The sequence below is a fragment of the Erithacus rubecula genome (assembly GCF_903797595.1).
Source record: "Erithacus rubecula genome assembly, chromosome: 9".
NCBI lineage: Eukaryota > Metazoa > Chordata > Aves > Passeriformes > Muscicapidae > Erithacus > Erithacus rubecula.
In genome coordinates, this window is record NC_136660.1 from 10,812,402 (window position 1) to 10,831,968 (window position 19,567).

The 19,567-nt window shown below is 40.5% G+C and overlaps 1 protein-coding gene across 1 annotated transcript in view; it reads right to left on the reverse strand.

The window, feature by feature from the left end:
* Positions 1-5,855: 5,855 nt before the first annotated feature.
* Positions 5,856-19,567, reverse strand: part of CSGALNACT2 (chondroitin sulfate N-acetylgalactosaminyltransferase 2) — a 32,394-nt gene continuing 18,682 nt past the window's right edge. Inside the window, exons 3-8 of the mRNA XM_079311889.1 lie at positions 13,414-13,630; positions 13,197-13,298; positions 11,451-11,629; positions 9,816-9,910; positions 8,753-8,834; positions 5,856-7,743 (exon numbers count right to left, since the gene is read on the reverse strand). Coding sequence (XP_079168015.1) covers positions 7,451-7,743; positions 8,753-8,834; positions 9,816-9,910; positions 11,451-11,629; positions 13,197-13,298; positions 13,414-13,630 — 968 coding nt within the window. The 3' untranslated portion in view covers positions 5,856-7,450. The remainder of the gene's footprint in view (positions 7,744-8,752; positions 8,835-9,815; positions 9,911-11,450; positions 11,630-13,196; positions 13,299-13,413; positions 13,631-19,567) is intronic.

Here is a 19,567-nt window from a genome sequence, read left to right on the forward strand (position 1 = left end):
CATCTTTTGGGGAGAAATCAGTAATTCTTCTGAGGATGTGCTGACTGATCTTCTCTCTTCAGCCTTCAATATATGTAATTTTATCAGAGCAGCCCAGTCCCAGCTAACCAGAACAGCCTACAAGCAGTGTGTAGAAGCACAGTTTTAACCTTGTCCTCTGCAGCAATTGAACAGGGCTGTGTGAACAGCAAGATATTTAAATAATTTTAAAAATCAAATTGCAGAAAGAATTCATCTGCAGCTGTTAATGCATTTTATCAAGGAAGTTTCCAGACCAGTAAGCATACAAATATTAGCAATAGCTTCTTTCATGCTTGTCCCTGGCAGGGCAGGGATAACTGGGAATGATTTGAGGTTCCAGGTTTCCTGACAGGTTTCCTGACAGTGCAGAGGTTTTCTGTCCTTCACTGCTTCCCAGGGTGGACCTTGGGCTTTGGAAGAGAGAGAAACCACATTTGGGGATATAGTTCTGCAGTAAGGTGAAGGTATAACATAAATTATAACCATCTCTCTAGCATGGTAACATAATTGAAGCATTTCTAGTGTTTCCAATGTTATAAGCAATTTTTTACATCAATGTTTTTATGGCTTCCTGATAGCACATTAAGCTCTTGCACAGGAAATGCTTGATTGCTGTAAGATAACTTAGGAATATTGGTTTATTTCTGTAAAGAAATATTAAAAAGCAATCAAGTTCTATGTAAAGCAGGCAGTGCTGGACAGTCTGAGGCACATAAGATGTGTGATGAGGAAGAAATTCAAACTACCAGGAAATGCAACAGCCAAACCCCACATTGTTCCTGGTCTATTAGGATGCATACTTTACAGTATTGGTTATTCAGGCTCCTGACAGCCAATAATAAAAAGCACTTCCACAGAGAAATCCTGTCAGAAACAGTGTTTGGCAAAAACAGTGCACAGCTACTTGAAACTATTAGCACCTACCAGGAAACCCACCCTCCAAACAAAGCAAACAAAAAACTGAACACACACAAACAGAAAAGCCAATCCCCAGTCTGTGGCCACACAGAGGAGTCCTGTTTACAAACCCACTTCAGCACTAGGCCTGGAGACCATTTTACAGGATTGAGAGAAAGATGAAAGTGAACACAAACCTAAGCACCAGCCTCAAACATCCTCACTAATCCAGGACAGTAAAGAAGAAACTTGAAATTTAGTGGCAATTTGCTTCTAATATTTCTAATCTTATCTAGCTTCTTAGGATTAAGAAGCAATCTTAAAAGTAATGTAATTCTGTTTGGGGACAGAAGTCAAATGATTTCTAACAGAATCTCATTACAGAGAAAACTACTTGACATCTTTTTAATCCCTGTCACATGAGAACACTGTGGCGTCTTCTGATTCTGAGGCACATTAAATTAAATATAGCATCTTGCTATCCATCAGTGGCAACATTTAGAGTTCCCTTCAAAATATTTACGCAACATCCATTTGTTTACATTCAGTTCAAAGAAAATATTGCTAACAACACTCCACCTCCACAAATATCTGTTAAATCAAAGTGCAACATCTCCTCAGTAACAGCAACACTGCACTGGGGGACTCAGCAAACACAGTTGTAAGTGATGGAGTTGGCTGAAGTCTTGGCTGTTTATGGCAATGCCATAATTTAACAAAACAGTGAATTATTCTTCTATGGGGACATAATACCTCACTGTTGAAGACCTGGTCTCGGTTTGAAAAAGAAAAAAAAAAAAACCAAAATACTTTTAACACACTTCAAAAACATAAAATCCAAGCAGACAATGAATAATTGGATAGATGCAAACAAATCCATTTTGTTCTTCTACACACCTCTTATTTCACTTTATTACTTAAAAATTTCAGAGTACCCAAGTATTCCAAAAGGAATCTCACAATAATCCAGCAGCCAAAAAATCACTTTGCCAAGATTTTTGAGAGCACACAGTCACAACCCCTCCCCAACATCAGCTCCATGGATGCATTGACAGGGCAGAACACCATCCCAGCTGCCCCCCAGGAACTGCACAGACCAGGAAAAGCTGTGACTTGCACCCTGGCAGTAGCCAAAGCTGTCTCAGAGCTGCTCTCCAAAGTGTTCCTGAGCACCAAGCAATCCCAGAGGGTTTTATTTTTGCTTCACTATCCCTCTAACAGGATAATTTTCCCCATGGATTGTAATGAAGGCAGCAAGAAGCCACTCAGGCTTGCATAAGGCTGCAGGAAATCTGCAAAGGGCTGAGGCTCTCACGGGGCCAGAGCCATGCTGTGCCTGCTAGCTCGTGTTTCCACACTCTGCTCAGCCTCACCTCCACATCCATCACACTGCAGAACATCATTTCTCACAGCAGAAGCTCCCTGGTTGTCTCACAGCTGTGAGTTTGCTGCCTGGGCACATGTGCTGCTGCTTTCAGCAGGAGCCAGGTCAGACACCACATCAGGGAAGGCTGTTCCAGAGTGTCTCTGTTAAATCCCATTTCACTCCACAGATATAGTATTTTTTTTTTAAAACAGCACTTCTACTCAAAGTCTGAGAATGCACCAGTGCTGGCAAGGAGCATATGCTCCCACCGTGGATATGCAAATGGCAAAGCAATTGAAAAGAAATCTCAAAACAAACAATGCCCACAAATCAATGAGAAATGAGTTAATACCCTCTTTCACTTGCAAGTACAAATGTAAAGTATTCCACCTATGAAAGAAAATTCTAAAGCCCTTTGCTAAGTTAACTTACACCAGCAAAGAGTTTTTACACCATTTATAAAGATGAGAGAACACTTTAGTCATATGTTACATAGAAGCCCTGTAGCTACAAGACAGCCTTGAAACTAAGTTAAAAATGCCCCTGAAAACTTCATCACATAACAGACACATCTAGACAGCTCAAATAAGCCAGTCAAATAACCACAAACTTCAAGTTCAGGGGAACTTCTTTACTTACCCTGGGAGAGACTTAGCTAACAAAAACAGAGCTGTGCTTTAATAAAACCTTATGTAAACACTTAAATATAAAAGGGATTTGTTTAACATTCTACCTGCAGGTCAGAAGTACTTTTGCTGCACAGCACTTCCACCCAGCTACTCTTTAGGCCCACCACAACCTCTACAGGAGCAAATAAGGTCTCCTAATAAAAAGGTGGAAGCCATTCCCTTTCTAGTGCAATCTCAGAAACAACAATGAAACACTTTACTTAAACCCAGAAGAGAGATCACATTTCTTGGAAAAGAAGAAGAACCTTTCCCTGCCAGCTTCAGGCCCCAAGGGAGGAGAGGCAGTTATTGCCCAGGGCTAATGAACCCCAAGTGCCTTTTCATTGCCAGCCCCTGAGCACAGCTCTAAGGCACTGCCAGACTTCCAGAAAAATTATGCTATATATATTATATGTGTATGTGTGTGTGTGGTATGTGCTATACCACAAAGGCTGCAGAGCCACTGCAACCACAGAGATCTAAAAAAACTATTTTATCAAAGTCTCATTTCCTGTGAAGCCTTTCCAGTCAGAACAGGTGGGGTCCTTCAGTTTGCAATCAGGCCTATCAAGGGAAAGGTGAGCATCACTGGGGCATGAACTAAACACTGCTTAAACTCATTATCCTCATTTTCCTTCACAGCTGAGTAAAACCTGAATGACTGATCCCCTTAAGGTGTATTTGGGAGTCACACACTACAAGAACACCTCATGCAAATGAAAGCTATGCCCCTCTCTGATACACAGAAATGCATACTGATGCATCAATAAGTTACTAATTTATAATGAGACACCATCTTAAAGGTAATTTGAAGTTTTATTCCTTCCATTCATAGATCTGATAGGGCAAAAATTTTGATCTAGTTTGTATTTTGTCATGAACTAAAGCCATTTCTGCATTCAGAGACAAGTGGTTAGGGCTCACCTACTACTCCTCTTTCCCTCCTGATGCAATTCTCTTCTTGAGCACAGTTTATAAACAAGTTTGATTTTCATAGGTGTGTGCATCTCAGAGTCCAAAAGCCTTTATGAAATTTTAAAAACCCACTATTTTTTTCTGGATTCAAGAGACCCAGAACTATTTCCCTAAGTTTTTTCCCCACTTTTCCATCTGTATTTGCTGATTCTCCAAACCAGTATTTACTAGTCCATTGAATAACTCAAAAGCACATCCCACATTCTTTCCTGCACCCTGAGCTAATCTCACCTTGACTTCCCCTACTGAAGAACACTTCTCTCTAGGGAAGACTACAGATTGCAAATTCCTTGGAAAAGGTTACCATTTATGTGAATAGCATGCAACAGAATCGAAAATTACTTCATGATTCAGTGGAGCATGTATTTAAGTAAGTGTTACGATATTTACTACTCCAGCATTAAAACACAGTGACTCCTCCAGGAAAAGCACTTGGACCACAGCTCAAAAAAGTGTGTTATGTAAAGAGCATCTGTCAAAACAGGAGGACAAGGCCCAGCACTTCGCCATGTAACCCAAGCACTGACCCTGAGCACAGACTGTGACTCCAAAGCCTGTCACTTTTCCTTGCAGCACCCCAAGCTAAATAAACCCCTCCAAGGTGGGGTTTATTCCTCCTCTGCAGGCAGAGCACATCTTGGGACAGCCAAGAACAGCTCCTGCTCTCAAGCAAGAGATTCTCATATTTGAAGCACAATTAACTGGCTCCCTTTCTTGGAAGAAGTTAGGAAACACATCCAAGAGAGAGTTACCCATCTCACTGGGAAACAGCATCCCTGCCCTGCACTACAGCTCACAGCAGCACCCAGAAAACAGTGACACTGCTGCTCACAAACACCTGCTTGCAGCACAGTGTGCCTGTGCCCCAAGGCAGGCAGAAGCTGAACAAGCTCAGGTAACAGAAATCACTTTGGTTTTAATGAGGCATATCCCTTTATTTCTGTTCTAGCTCCAACACAGAGCAAAAGCAATGGTGTGCATTCAAGCACTGGGTGCACAGAGCTGCTGTGTGCCACAGGAACATCCCACTCAGGTGGGTATTGCAGGGAGCTGAACTGAGGCAAGGAAACCCCAGGCCTGCAAGGGCTCCTCTAAGTTCAGAAACCCCCAAACCATGAACCATTCAGAATACTTTGTGTATGGCCCAACACACACAACAAATATTTCCAGGTGTTCTGACTTCCTCTTAATTCCAATGCATTTGCTTCCACCTTCTGGGATAATGAATGGAGGAAAGTTTCCAAAGTGGTTCCTGTGCCTACTTTAATCTCCAGCCCTCCCCCACAGCATTCCAGCATCAGCACCATGGAGTGGTTTTCACCCCTCAGATGGGGACAGCTGACACTGATCTCCCTCACTGCTGCTGATAAGCACAGCCACGCAGTGGAAAACAGCAGAACCTAAGACACCTGGATATCAGCACTCTGCCACGTTTCCAAAACATGAGAACTGGGACACCTGGATGCTCCTGAGGCAGGTGTGAGTGCTGAGAGCTGAGGGGCAGCAATGCTGGCCAGCTGTGCCCCACCTCCATGCCCATCCCAGGTGTGTCAAGCAGTGGTGCTGTCACTGAGAGGCATTTTTGGATGCTTATTCTTGAGCAGCCAGAACAGCAGCAGCTGTCCCAAAGTTTTAAAAGGCTGGAGTCTCAGGAGAGTGCCCCACTTGGCTCTTTACCCCAAGTCATAATACCAACATATTTAACCTTGTCCTCACCAGTACCTTACAATTGCTGTTAGCAACCAGCAAGATATCCAAGTAAGGTAAAAGGTCTAAGTTTAAGCTACTCTTGTATCTGGTCTGGGTAGATACAGAGATGCAAAGTTGAGCTGGTTGAACTTCTACAGCAAATATTATTTCAACACCATGAGTTATGCTTTGTACAATATTATTGTAAAAATGTATTTCAAAGAAAAAGCTTAGAACAATTTCTAAAATGCAGAAATTCCATTTATTATATTAAGAATATCAATTGCAAGAAGTCCTGCAATGCATTCTCTTCATTCTAAGTACAATACAGTACACTGCTCTCCACAATAAGTTACATAAAGGCAAATTTTATATACATATAAAAAAGGATCAGTGCCCAGAACTATTTGCACAGCATATCTGCTATTCAGAAATCAATCTTTAATTACCTTCAGAATTCTTGAGCAAAATAAATCCATAAACAGATCTTAATTACCTGGTTTGAGAAAGGTTTTCAGCTAATATTTAAATTCAGCAGAAACCACGCAGATGGTTTAACCACTGAATTAGCATTCTCTGCACTCATTCTATTAACAAATGTATTAAAAAATGAGGCATGCCATATGGTATCATATAAGACAACATGGAGAAAAATGACCTGCCTGCATTTGAAATGTTTATGCATCCCAAAACACCCAAAAGGGAAGTACCAAAGTAGTAGTGCCATTGTACAAGGCACTAATGAGACCACAGCATAATTCTGCTTAAACATGCTCAAAAAAATCCAACAAGAAAACAAAACAAAACAAAAAAAAAAAAAAAAAAACAAACCCAAGAGGAAAAAAGAACCAAAACCAACACCCTAAAACATCCTCAAACTGAAAAAGTGAAGAATAAGGCTACTAGGATGATCAGTGGAATGAAGAGCATTGTATAAAGAAAGACTTAATAGCACTTGCTTTTTCAGCTACTGAAACAACTAAGAGTATATGACACCGTACAAAAACATGTCAGGAAAATGCCCAAAAGAAAGAATGCACAAGGAAAATATTGGCATAATAGCAAACAGGCCTCTAATAAATTGATATGGGAATGAAACAATGGTTCCTCAACTTAAATGATAAAGGTAGGGCCTTGGAATAAGAAGGATGGGCCAAAAATATTTAAGAAAACAAGTTTAATAGCACAGCTAAGTTTATAGAAGGGATGTGGCATCTACTGTGGGAAATGAGCAGGCACAGAAACACCCAGCTGGAATGTTCCCAGCTTGTCTGAAATAAGAAGGTGGTGTTTCCTTTGTAGTGTGAACTTCCATTATATGCTCTAAAATTCCACTTAAAAGGATTTTCATTCCCACACCCCCCAAATTCGTCTCTATTCAACCATGTCAATGTCTGTTAATACAGCCCTTGCTGTGGAATCAGCACCCTGCACAGCTGCTGTACTGGTCAGCATGTCCATATCTCTCTCACGGTGAGGTTATTTTTCCACACCTTCCTCTTGTTTCTACAACGGAGTCTAAGTTTAGCATCCTTCTAAAGTCACAGTGCAGTGAGCCATACAGACTGAAAATACTCAAGACACAAAATCATTTAATTGTCAAAATAATGCAAATATAAGAACAGAAAGGTACCACATGGAAAGGTGTTGAATCGTACATTCCACAATACTGAAGATGCTTTCCTTGAACTACACCCGCTGTCCAGTGGAGCCTGAATCCAGGTGTGTAGGTGAGAGCAGTGGAGGTGTTTCTGGGAAGCAGGAGAGCCCGGGTGAGCTCTCCTGGAAGAGAGGCACTGCGTTGTGGGGAGTTAAGGCGCGGGGCGATGCGCGCTCAGCCCAGGGCCTGGCTGTTAGTCCTGTAGGCCTGCTTGCGCAGGTGCGCCTCGATCTCCTCGCGGAACACCAGCATGCCCAGGTGCGAGTGCGACGCCTCGTTCATGGCCTTGGACTGGATGCACATGCGGTACTGCTCGGGGGCCAGCCCGTCCGCGCAGTGCTTCTCGTGCCACAGGTGGAACAGCCCCGGCACCGGCGTGCGCACCACCACCAGCTCCCCGTGCAGGTACTTCCTGTACAGGTGCACGTCCTCGCCGCCCCAGCCCTTCACCTCCAGGTCAAAGCCCCCTGCAAGACAGCGCCACAAATCCTTAATGGCACAGGAGAGAGCATCGCTGCGTGCCCAGCGTGCTGCCGGGTCTGGCACTGCATTCCAGAGCACCGTGCCATAGCATGACAACTGGAGGGACAGAAGCTTCAAACTGCCCAGGACACAGATCTGCTAAGAGCAGCGCCTCCAAATTGCATTATGCATGACATCCCCTGTGACAGCTGCAGAAAACTGTAGGCAGACCTCACTGGTTATGCTTTGGGATTGTTTTTAGGAAGCAGAATGGATTTTAGCAGCTGGAAAATGAAGCAGTCATGCACTGTATGAGAAATCCTCTCTAACAATGCCAGCAATTACTCCATAGGTCACAATTCAAAAGGCTGGATTAAGGAAAGGAACATGCTTTACCATTTTAAGTTCTCTTGTTTTTCCAGGACCATGATGAAGAGCAACTCAGGCTCTTGTACAATTTCAAAACTCCAGAATTATGAAGTCTTCATCTAGCATGTATCATACAGATGGCAATTTGACTGATATTAGCAATCAGCCTGCATTCAAGCTACCAGACTGCATTCAAGCACACAAGGCTGTGCTGTTGCATCTTCTGGCAGATTTACATCCTGTGGCAGACTATCCTCACTACCACCTTCCACATTTAAGCACACCAAGCTGTTCTCAGTTTTAAGAACAGGCCACAAGGGGGGGGCAAAGCACATTGCTAAAGACTCCAACAGCTGCATTCAACTTCTCAAGGTTATTTAAAAGAAAATCTTTGAATGCTTCTTGTCTATGTGAGTGGCTTATTTGAGTGACATTTTTCTTAAATGTGATTCACTCAACAGACAGGACATTAAAATCCAGAAAAGCTAATTCATCTCATTGACAAGTTGGTCAAACTTGTCAAGCAAGTCTGACTGCTGAGATTGGGGAAATAATACAAGAAATAAATGTATTACTTTCCTGTCATTAGGTAAGACCAGAAAAACACTTTTTAAACACAATTTTTTTTCTTTAGTATCATCTTACCAACAGTCAGAAAGTCTGTCCGATACTGACAAGTCATCCCAAAGCCAAAATCCCGCCAGAAACCAGAATCCTTCTTGTGTACCTGCAATTTTAAACCAGTATCATTTTAAAATGTAAAATACAACCAAGGAGGTACGTTGCATTTGGTTTTGCAGAAAGCTAAGCTCTTCCAATCATTTGTTCAGTGAGCATAATAACACTTCTGGCATTTCTGTGTCATGCACTCATGTGGGGCGTCCCACTGACCTGCAGTTTCCACAGGAGTTTCTGCTGCACCACCTCTATTTTCTATGTATCTGCCCAGACCAAGCAGTAAATTAGTCCATTGCTAACACACCATTTTCTATGGCCACATTTGTCTCTTGAACTGATATGACAGGAAAAGTAAGCTTTGTGATTGAAGTCAGCAATCATAATACTGTTCAGTTTAAGAGGGAACACAAGAGTTATCAGGCAGGGGCTCATTGCTCTCTCAGCTGTGACTACCCAAGGCCATATTGCAAAACCTTCCCTCCAGCTTCCAGGAGGATCCTTGCAAACACAGGGAATGAGGGTTATTATGTTTTTCTTTTAATACAGCTCTTCTTCATACTACTCTTCTTTTTCTCCTCCAAACCTGACCATCCCAGAAGTCTCAGCTGGAAAACCAATTTCATCTATGCAGTCTCTTGAGAGGCAGACTAGACACATCATTCAGAGATTTTTCAACAATGCTTTGTTAGCTGGAACATAAGATGAAGCTTGCTGCCACACAATGCCACCATACTCCTAAAATACTGGCTTGTCAAGCCAGAATAAGCAGCACATCAGAACTACCAGCTTCATCAGGTTAATAGCAATAACTTCTTTTAAACTAGATGGAACTCCAAGTTTATCTAACAATGAGTTTGGGACTGTTTGACAAGGTTTTTTTTCCCAAGTGTTCTTCCCATAATGGAGAAAACTGTATAGCTATGCAGTGCCAAAGGTTGTAAGATATCCCAAACAGACTATTAAGTTACACTTAATTTTGTTTTAATACAAAGCACACCTAACTCTATCCAGAATAAATCAAGCTGCTTACCAATTGCTGCTCCACAGGAGGTGGAATATCTTGGTTGGCATAGACAATAGCAGGATTGTAAAGACTGAATACCACAGGATAGAAAACCTTTTTCCCTGGAAGCCAAAAGATAAATGTTACTCACTGTGGGCATGCTTTCTGAATGCAAAAAGAAACCAGAAACACTTTTTTATGTAGAATATTACCTATTGGGCATCTAGAGGAAATAAATAAAAACAAGTTCTAGCTGCTAAGACTTGTCACCTAGGAAGCCCATAACATCTAGTGGGGCAGAGCCCATAGGATTCAAAATAATACATATGTACACTTGATTTACATTTATACATAGTTACAAATGCTTATATAAAATATTAGATATCAGTATCATTCCAGGTGGCTGAAAAATTCTTGCAATAATAATAGGCAGTAAAACTAAAAATAATCAAATCCAAGTAACTTGCATTGTTGAGTTTTATGAATTTGTCTATTTCCACAAACATGTAAAAGCAGGAACATCCTGCAAGGGCACCATGATAATCCTGACTATGCTGAAAACATCAGCTCTGTGTCTATTATAAAAGCCAGATAAATATATTTCCACAAATGTCTTTCATTGCCAATGCTGCAAAGGTATTGACAACAGTCCACAAGAATATTCACTCTCTGGAGTTGGGCATGAAGTGAAGAAGTGAGCAGCATTTGCAGATCTCATTTGAAGCAAAGGTGACAAACTGCCAGTATGAATTTCAAGCAGTCTCTTGAACTCTCTTGTTGAAGCTCACAAAATACTTCTCTCCAAAATTTTTCCAATTATTTATACAATTTGTTTCATGAAGTATGGAGACAGACAGAAATGAAAGAAAAATGCAAGAAACAGAACCCAAGTATCTGGCTTCTGAAGAAGGTTTTTGCCTGTTTGTTAGGTGAAGGAAAAATATCTACCGATTCCAAACTGACATTTGGGGAAAACAATTTCTGACTGCAACAAATTTGAAACAAGAGTAAGCATCAAAAAAAGAACCAAAACAGTTTGACAGGAGGAGATCTTCAGCAGCATGCTTGTTAACTCAGGAAAGCTTTATCCTTCATGGCAGAAGCTTGTGGAACAAGCAAATGACATACAAACTTAAGAAAAGCCATCAGGATATTTCAGAGTTTGGGATGAACAGTGGAACATTAGCTCAGTCTCCATAAGGAGCACACTGTAGCTCTATGAAAACCATTCACATGTGACATGTCTTGGCCATACACATGTGAGAAGAGAGAAACCAATCTCGTTAGAAATTTCAGCAAAACAAAAGTCATCTTCCACTGCAGAGCATTACACTGAGTTTTGTTACACACATTTACATGCAGTCTAATTGTTAAAGCAGCTTTCTTTCAGACAACTAAATCTTACAAAAACATGAAAACTGTACATGTTGTACAAAAGAGACAGTGTGTTCCTAAAACAAGCTACACTAAGGCAGAAGTTATTTCTCAGTTTAAATGCTATTGCCTTTTGTGCAAAGTGTGATTCATTTTCCAGGGTGTGTGGCACTGAATAAGCCCCACCACTCTAGCTGCACTTTCTTTGTTTTCTGTATGCTCAGCACAGGCCAGTTGAAGCCAGGCACAGTGACAAGGCTCCACAGCAGCAACAATAAGGGAACATACCGGGCTCAGCATTTAAGCGGCAGCTGTTGAGGAATTCGGCTGTGAAATAAACATCAACATCACAGAAGAACATCAGCACCTCGCCCTTCTCCCAGGCTCTGGCACCCATGTCAAGTCCTCGGCCTCGGTTAAATTCCTCATTCAGAGAGACAAGCGTGTAATTGTGGAAGTCAGTTTCTCTACAAGGAAAACAGAGCCAAACCCAAAATAAATCTGTGGGGAGGGGCAGAGGGATCCTACAGTTTTTTTAGCATTTTATAGCAATTTCATTCTAGAAATTTAAAAACAGCTATATGATCACATGAGGAAAAAAAAAAAAATCTGTTACACTTAGTTGTCTGTTTTAATTTTAAACCTCATAAAATGATAGAAATCAGTCTTACTTTATAACTTCACTTTGTTTTAATCATTCAGACAGATTAAAAGGCCTTTTGTTAACTGACATGAATTAAAATGCTCTCCTGAATTGCAGTGGCATCTAAAATTTGCCCCCACAAACCAAGAAGTCCTGACTAACAGAGAAATATCTGTCTCCACCAATTCATCCAAGAGGGCAAACAGGAATCCAGAGTCCTGGCATCACCAGACTCATGTGGCAAAGGCCAGCTGTGTGGTGGTGTCACCATAACCCAGGCACTTTGCTTCTCCTCACTGTCCAACAGTGGCACACATGCCTGTACTCCAGAAGAGGGAAGGAGCAGCCAAAGGAGACTGGGAACACACTCAGAGAACATCTTCAAGCAAAGTCAAGTGTCTACTTCAGAGACACTTCAGAGGACAATGCTTGAAGAGAACAGAGTGAAAATATTCAACAGTAGCATCACCAAAAAGATGCAGAATCAGGTAAATGCCCTGTGAGCCTGCAGAACTGACTCAGTGCTCAGAGGGAGCAGGGCAGGCAGCAGACACCTCAAAAATGGAGGGGTACAGCAGATGGCAGCTGCTAGGGAGACTGCAGCAAAAAATGCAGAAATTGCCTCCTCCCTTCCTACAAGATGCCTGCACATGCCAGGCCAACTGTCCATCACATGCTCCAAGCTGGTGACAAAGTAGCCTGTGTCTAGTCTGTGTCATGGAGAGGAGCCTGGCCAGCATGGTGAGACAGGGGTCACACCAGAGCTCAAAGGGAACAGGTCCCCAGCCCAGGGATGAGTGCAAGAACTCAGGGAGTGAAGGAGCCCCTTGGTCACAGGGTAAAGGACCTGTCCCATCCCGCTAGAGAAAAAAAACATAAAAGACACATTCAGGAATTTTATAAACATACTGATATAATGCTACTGCTGAGACAGCCATGATGAACATGCTTAAAGTTATTTTACAGCTGAGAGTAAGTACAAGCCTAGTTTGATTACTGTATTTCTCATCCTTATCATTAAATAAAATTGTTTCTCCAGTGAAGTAACTATTAAAATGTACATCCCAGTTCCAAAGAATTTAAACGCTCAATCTGTTAGCATTACTGAATATCCACTGCAAAACTCACCCCTGTTGTTTTTTGGACTGTCAGATAGAAACCACAGTCTTTCCTGGCTATAAGTTGATTTTTAGTAGTCTTCAGGAAACTTTTGCAACCTAAGCTGTAAAATGGCAACCATAAATAGTGTAGAGTAAACAAATAATAAATTTCCTAGTAACCTGTAATGGAGTATAAACTTTATTTCGTTTATTTCTTCATTCTTTTTAAAAACAGCTTAAAATGCCAATCAATATTGTTTGTACTGACTGATATTGGATTGATACACTTACCTAGCTACAGATTCTAGGATGCTTTTTACTTCTGATAAACCATCCTGTCCAAAGTACACCACTGTGAGGTGAACACGCTTATCCTGATGAATACACACATCCCTAGAAGCACAGATAAGCTGAAATTAGTAATTACTTGAACAGGAATTCACTTTGAAAAGGAAACAAAATACTGAAAATCAGCATCATAGCTTACTATATAATCTCATGCACCTACCTAAAGTTTTGCATGAATTGTGCAAATGCCTCAGTTCTTCCAGCAAGAGGAACAATAACGTTAATGATTGATCTAGAAATATCGACTGTTTCACTCTTCACTTTCATGAGGGGTCCAAAAGGTCGGAACAGGGTGACATGCCTGTACTCCATTCCATCCATCTTCTTATAAAACAGCTCATACTGTGTCCCCTTATCTCTTTCTGTACGATAGTAACCTGAAGAACAAGTCACACAAGTAATATGTAAAGTCAAAGATCCCAGCAGTTGTATTTCAGAAACACTGATTTTCCTAAGAACTAAAGAAGTGGAGGCAAAGTCTCTGTGTTTCTCCTAAAAACACATGAAATTTCCACAAACTGTTATTAATCACAATCATCCTTATACCATTTTAGGTCAGACCTGAGAAACAATCTCAAATGAACTCCAGCTTCCCCCAATTCTTACAGACAACAGGTTTCATGGTCCTATGTCAACTTCTCAGACAGAATTAAGACTTGGGTCTACCCAACAAAAAGGGAATTCAGCTATTTGCTATGGAAAAGGATGGCTGAAATCTAATATTGCCTGCTCTTAAGCCCTTCAGTAAGAATCTAGCCTTGATCTAATCCACGGTAAAATCTGAGATCATCTGGCCAGTAATCAACACAAGAAAAACACAATTTGTTCTGTGGGCAGAACAAATGACAGTAACTTGCTTGACAAAGTCTGCAAAATCTGACATGTGGCATCTAACAAAACAACTGTGTGCTAATGCTGGAATGCTTTTAAATTGTTTTCATTGCTGACCTGTACTACACCCCCAGTTTTCTAAGGACATAGGTAGAAGTTTTCTACGTGGCTGTCACACTTTAGGACAACAGTCCTAGTCCCTCAAGAAACAGGACTATCGGTTGAGAGATTTTACTGCTAATGGGTAGGAAAAAAATCTGTCCCTTTCAGAACATGGTCAAGGAAGGAAGTTAAACCAACAGACTAATTTTAGACCACACAGGAAAGGACTGAGGCTCATCTCTGTTGCAAATTCTTTATCAATTCTAACCTGAAAGTAAGAAACGATGACAGGAAAAATCCTTCAACAAAAATGCTTTATGTTCATCCCATCCCTGCTCTCCTCTCACCAGGAAGGAAAAGATGCATTATCCAGAAGAACCACAAGCCATACCATGAACTGGCATTACATTCCATTTAAGTGGCCACCCAGACCATAGAGTTACAAACAGCTGCATATTCCCCTGCCCTCACACGATGCATTTCCATTCACCTGGCTGCCCTGAAATGCCCCTTCTCCAAGCCAGTCTCCTCTGCAGCTGAAATCCCTGCCTGGCCTCCCACCCAGAAAGCAGCTGGTGGCAAGCCACAGAGCACACAGGCCACACTGGCAACACAAAAGGTTCTCATTGATATCCTGTTTGTTGTCCTTTCTTTGCAAGTGAAATCAGCACTGGACAAAGAATGAGAAGGAAGCAGCTCACTCTTAGAGCAGCTTGGATTTGACTCTCTCAGGAAACAGAAAGAAGGGGTAATAGAACTTCATGTCTCTCCCTACGCCCAGGCAAGTATTCCCCATGTTCCCTTCCCTTCCAATACAAGAAGCAAAGGAATGTGCACACCACCTCGACCTAACTTCTTTCTATATATATCTACATTCCATTTGCAAACAAAGAATCCTTCCCTTCATCTACCTCTGCTACAGCCTCCATCCCCAAACCAAACCCAGTTTCACTCACCGATGTTCCCTCCTTCTGCCCAACAGTCTCTCTTTTACAGCAAGCTCCTTATGTCCCTCCCATCCTCAGCTCTGTAATCCATCCTGTTCTGTGGACTGGCACACCCAATGGAAATGTGCATGACCACCACAGAGGGGCTGTGGGACATAAACTAGTCCATCACACTGGAAGCCAGTGATGACTGAACCTCTTTACCTTTTGAGGCTTTTACTCTTTGAACAAAGCTCTGCAATGCTGTCTTTGAAAAGACTGAAATTCACATTTATGCTTTTGTCAGCTCAGAGACATGTAAGCATGTGCCACATTTTAATGCTTATTTTCAAATAATTATTAATTACAAGCACTGAAAATGGTGTTTCAAACAATGAAAGTCCACAATGCTGACCGCCAGAAGCAGCAAAAGATTTTAAATCCCTCTCAACCTTTTTCCATTCCAACCCTTTGAGCTGCACAGTCCAGCACTGTAGTTTGTAAACAGCCTCTTGGTTAATGGAGTAGCTGATGCACCACAGTGCTTGTACATCACACTTCCATTTAATAGACAGAAAATATTTTGTACCAGGACTCCTGGGAAAATTACCATTCAGTATTTTATATTTTATTATTTTCTCTGCTATCCAATAGCTGTTTACAGATAAAAACACCATTTACAACACAAGTGAAGTTTTAAAAAAGTGTACCAGCTGCTAATAGCTTATTGTTTAATCTAACAATAATCTCAGATGTCAATCTAAAGCAGAAGGCTGAGAGTAAAAATTTATAGATTAATTTTTAAAAACTAAACGAAAGTAAAATTCACTGCTGCAACTTCATAAATACCTTAATATGCAAATTGAAATCTGAATAGTGCCTTGCCAACATTCAACTGCTGAAATACAAGACTGTAAACTTTGGAATCTCAACATGCTACTAGAGCCACACTTCTTTTAAATAGTATGTACACCTCAAGTTATTGTCCTTGCTATGAGCTAGCCTCTGTTGCTAATCTACCAATTTGAATACTTCTATGGGACTAAAGTTTCTACGCACAGAAGCCAGATTTGAGAACAGCCAGATTTGAGAACAGAAAAAGAACCCACATCTGGTTTACTTCTTAGTGTATTCAGATTTTTAACACTTGGAACTGACTCATTTAATAAAACCTGTTATCTCACCTTCCAACTAGCATACACTGGCTGCCATCCAAAACAGAACTCCACAAGCAAAGTGGTAAAAAGCATCAGAAATAATTTAGCAACTGCTATTCCTGGTCCACGAAGCTTTACTCTCTTTGCAGAAAAGTTCTGCTTCTCACCAAGCAAATTAAACATAGAAATACTAGGGATCAGTTACTATCAAAGCCAAAAAGCTGTTCTGCTCTTGCCTTGGCTATCACTTGCTTTACAATCACCAAGAAGTGTTTGGTCTATGGATTGAAGACAAAGATCTGGCTTTTTTGGAGTGTGTTAGAATTCTGCACTGAAGCTCCCAGGACAGTGGCCAGTTTCTGGTCTTAGGCTGCACACAGGACAAGGGCTGTTTGCATGACAAACAGTCCACACTGTTCTATGGATGGCAAGCACTTGCAAGCTTGCAGCATGGGAATAAAGGATTTTTAAATTCCAAGGATGGGTGGGGAGCCTTCCCTTTAGATGATGACCTAAAGAACATTTCTAGACTTCGTCCATTCCAACTGGAAACAGAGAAGCAAGAGAAACGGACTCAAACTAGTCTCTGAATGTCTATGCACTGCTAGACATTCACTAACAAAATCTTTATTAGCAATTACCTAATTTCTAATTAGCTCCTGAAAACATGCTAGTGCTTCTATTTTCCAAAGGTTAATTTTAAATGTTTGTGCAACGGAAGAGCTTTTAATCTCTTGATTTAAAAAGCCAATTACACTGATAAATGTAAACCCAAATAAGCCAGTTACACTGATAGTGTGTCCATGAAGACTCCTCAAGGCTCCTCTATCATCATTCAAGACTCAATGTCAAAGCTTCCAGAGAAAGGGACAGACAGAGATAATACTATTATCTTCTCTGAATTACTCTCCATTTCTCAACATTATCAAATACTGATCTCAAAGAAATCTATTTTTAATGGAGGACTATCTTAGAACACACAGTTCAGCAATTAAGTCCATTGTTCATAATCCTAAATCCATTAATTTGAGAAAATATGTAAAATTGCATCTTTTATCCTCTCTAGGGATACTTTTCATCCATGGGGAATAGGATACTTTTGTTTCTCATACACTTAGATCTAATGTAAACACTAAGGAAAAAAAGCAACTTCAAAGTGTTTCTCAAACAGCAACTGCAGAACAAGACTTTTTTTCAGGTCAAATTTTTGTTCTTTTAGTATTAGAACTCTGCAATTTTCATTATGGGTTGCTGCAAAGGAAAACAGGTACAGCAAACAGAGCTGAGAAAATCGCTGGTTTTCTCTTCATCAGCACAACAAGTCAACTAAACTTTGTGAAAAAGAAGTTTTCAAAAAATATCTTTATAGTTGTAAGATACACTTAGAAATCTTTTTTTTCTTTTTAACTTAGTGCTATTGCTCAAAGCCAGCACATAACCATGATGTGCTGAGCCAGCTCTGCCTTATCACAATTCCAAAGCAGATTTGGATCACCACTTTGTCTTGCAACACTAAAAAAATAACACCAGTTCAGAAAACACTCAGCCAGAGTGCTTGCTGTTGTGGATACAGTTTCCTTGCACCACTGGTAGAAGACTGAACATCTTCCTGCAGAGCCCCCAGAGGCTGAGCATGCAGCAAGGCAGCTGCATCATCCATCAGCATGTATTTGGAAATTTTATGGCCTGCACAGTATTAAGATTAAAAAAATCATTAGATTCAGACTATCACAAGTATTACTGGCTAATTAAGTATACCTTTTCAGAAAAGTTTATTTAGAAAATTCCTATTTTTAAGATAGAAAGCAGATAAATTTTAAATTCAAGTTATTAGTATTTGTTGTCTCAAGTTACTCCAATGTAGATAAATCCTAAAACACAGTAAGAAAAACATTTTTGATTTTTCAAATGAAGACAGTGGTACTTCACTGACTGAGCATCAGAGGCAACAAATTCTGGGAAGGAACTTCAGACATTCAGCAGACATCAAAAGACACCATTAAGTGAACTCATCTATAAGAAAAGATATTCTAAGCTTATTTAAACAGTCACCAAATTATCTAAGGAGAGAGTACCTGGAAGCACATATCACAAAAAAATTACATGGTTCAAAGTTTAGTATACTACTTCACAGGCCTGGGAAAAGAGTAGACATAATTCCCAGAACCAAATATTGACCTATATAAAAATAGCCTGTTGAGGTAACAAGCTAGAAGACTTTAGAATAAAAATGCCTATTTCTTGTAGCACAGTTTTGTGGGTGAGTTTTTGTATATAGATATGCTGTAGTTTTGAGGGAAGAGATCCTGCAAATCAGAAGATACAATCAGCTTGTGTATACTGACTATAAAACATGATGGTTATATATTAACTAATGCAGTACCTATTTTCTTTTTTGTCCCAGAAGTAAAACAAGAAAAATAATCCACACATCAAATTTCTCAGCCTTCAGTTCCAAATTGCACAATATTCTAGTCACAAACCACGTATTACAAAATAATTACCAACTGAAGAGGATGTAGAGCTTAAATTATTTGCTTCAACTGATCCTACCAGTTTAGGACAGCTTAAGGGAAGAGTATTTAATAAACAGAATGGCATCAGCATTCCAGGTGAACTTCCATCAAAAGAGGATGCACAGGCAGTGGAGGCAGAGTGCTAGAGCCTGTTCTTGGGGCTGCAGGGCAAGGGACCTGCATGTACCAACACTGCTGGGTCTGCTTCTTACCTCTGTGTTCTGGAAAAACAGGAGTGGGAAAAATATGCTAACATTCAGAAGATGCCTTTTTTTGCTAGCTAAATTAGCCAGCAGTATTTGCACATAAACCCACAGAATACCCACACAATCCACAACTTCTGTCTGAACAAAGATACTAATAGATATGGATAATGCTATGGCTGGTTGCTTAACTCACTCATATGCAGCATAAAATAGTTGTCTTTCCCTGTAGTTCCTGTAACCCTGTGTTTGAAGTTACTATCTTAACAGCAAAAGGAAATTAGCTTGATTTCCAAAAACAAATACTGGTGTGAACTGAGGCAGAAGCATGAAGTATAATTCTAAGATCCTAGAGCTATTTGCTTTCTTGAACATCTGTCATTTAAGGCAATACACTGAAAAATCAACAGCTATTTCAGTCATGCTAAAATAAAAATCCACTAGAGTACAAGCAAGATCTAAAACAGCAATGGAAAAGCAGTTGAATACTTAATTCAGAAATAAAGCACAAGAATGACTACCCCTGGAAAAATAATAGGGTTTTAAATAAGAACTGTACTGAGAGCCTAACATAGGCTG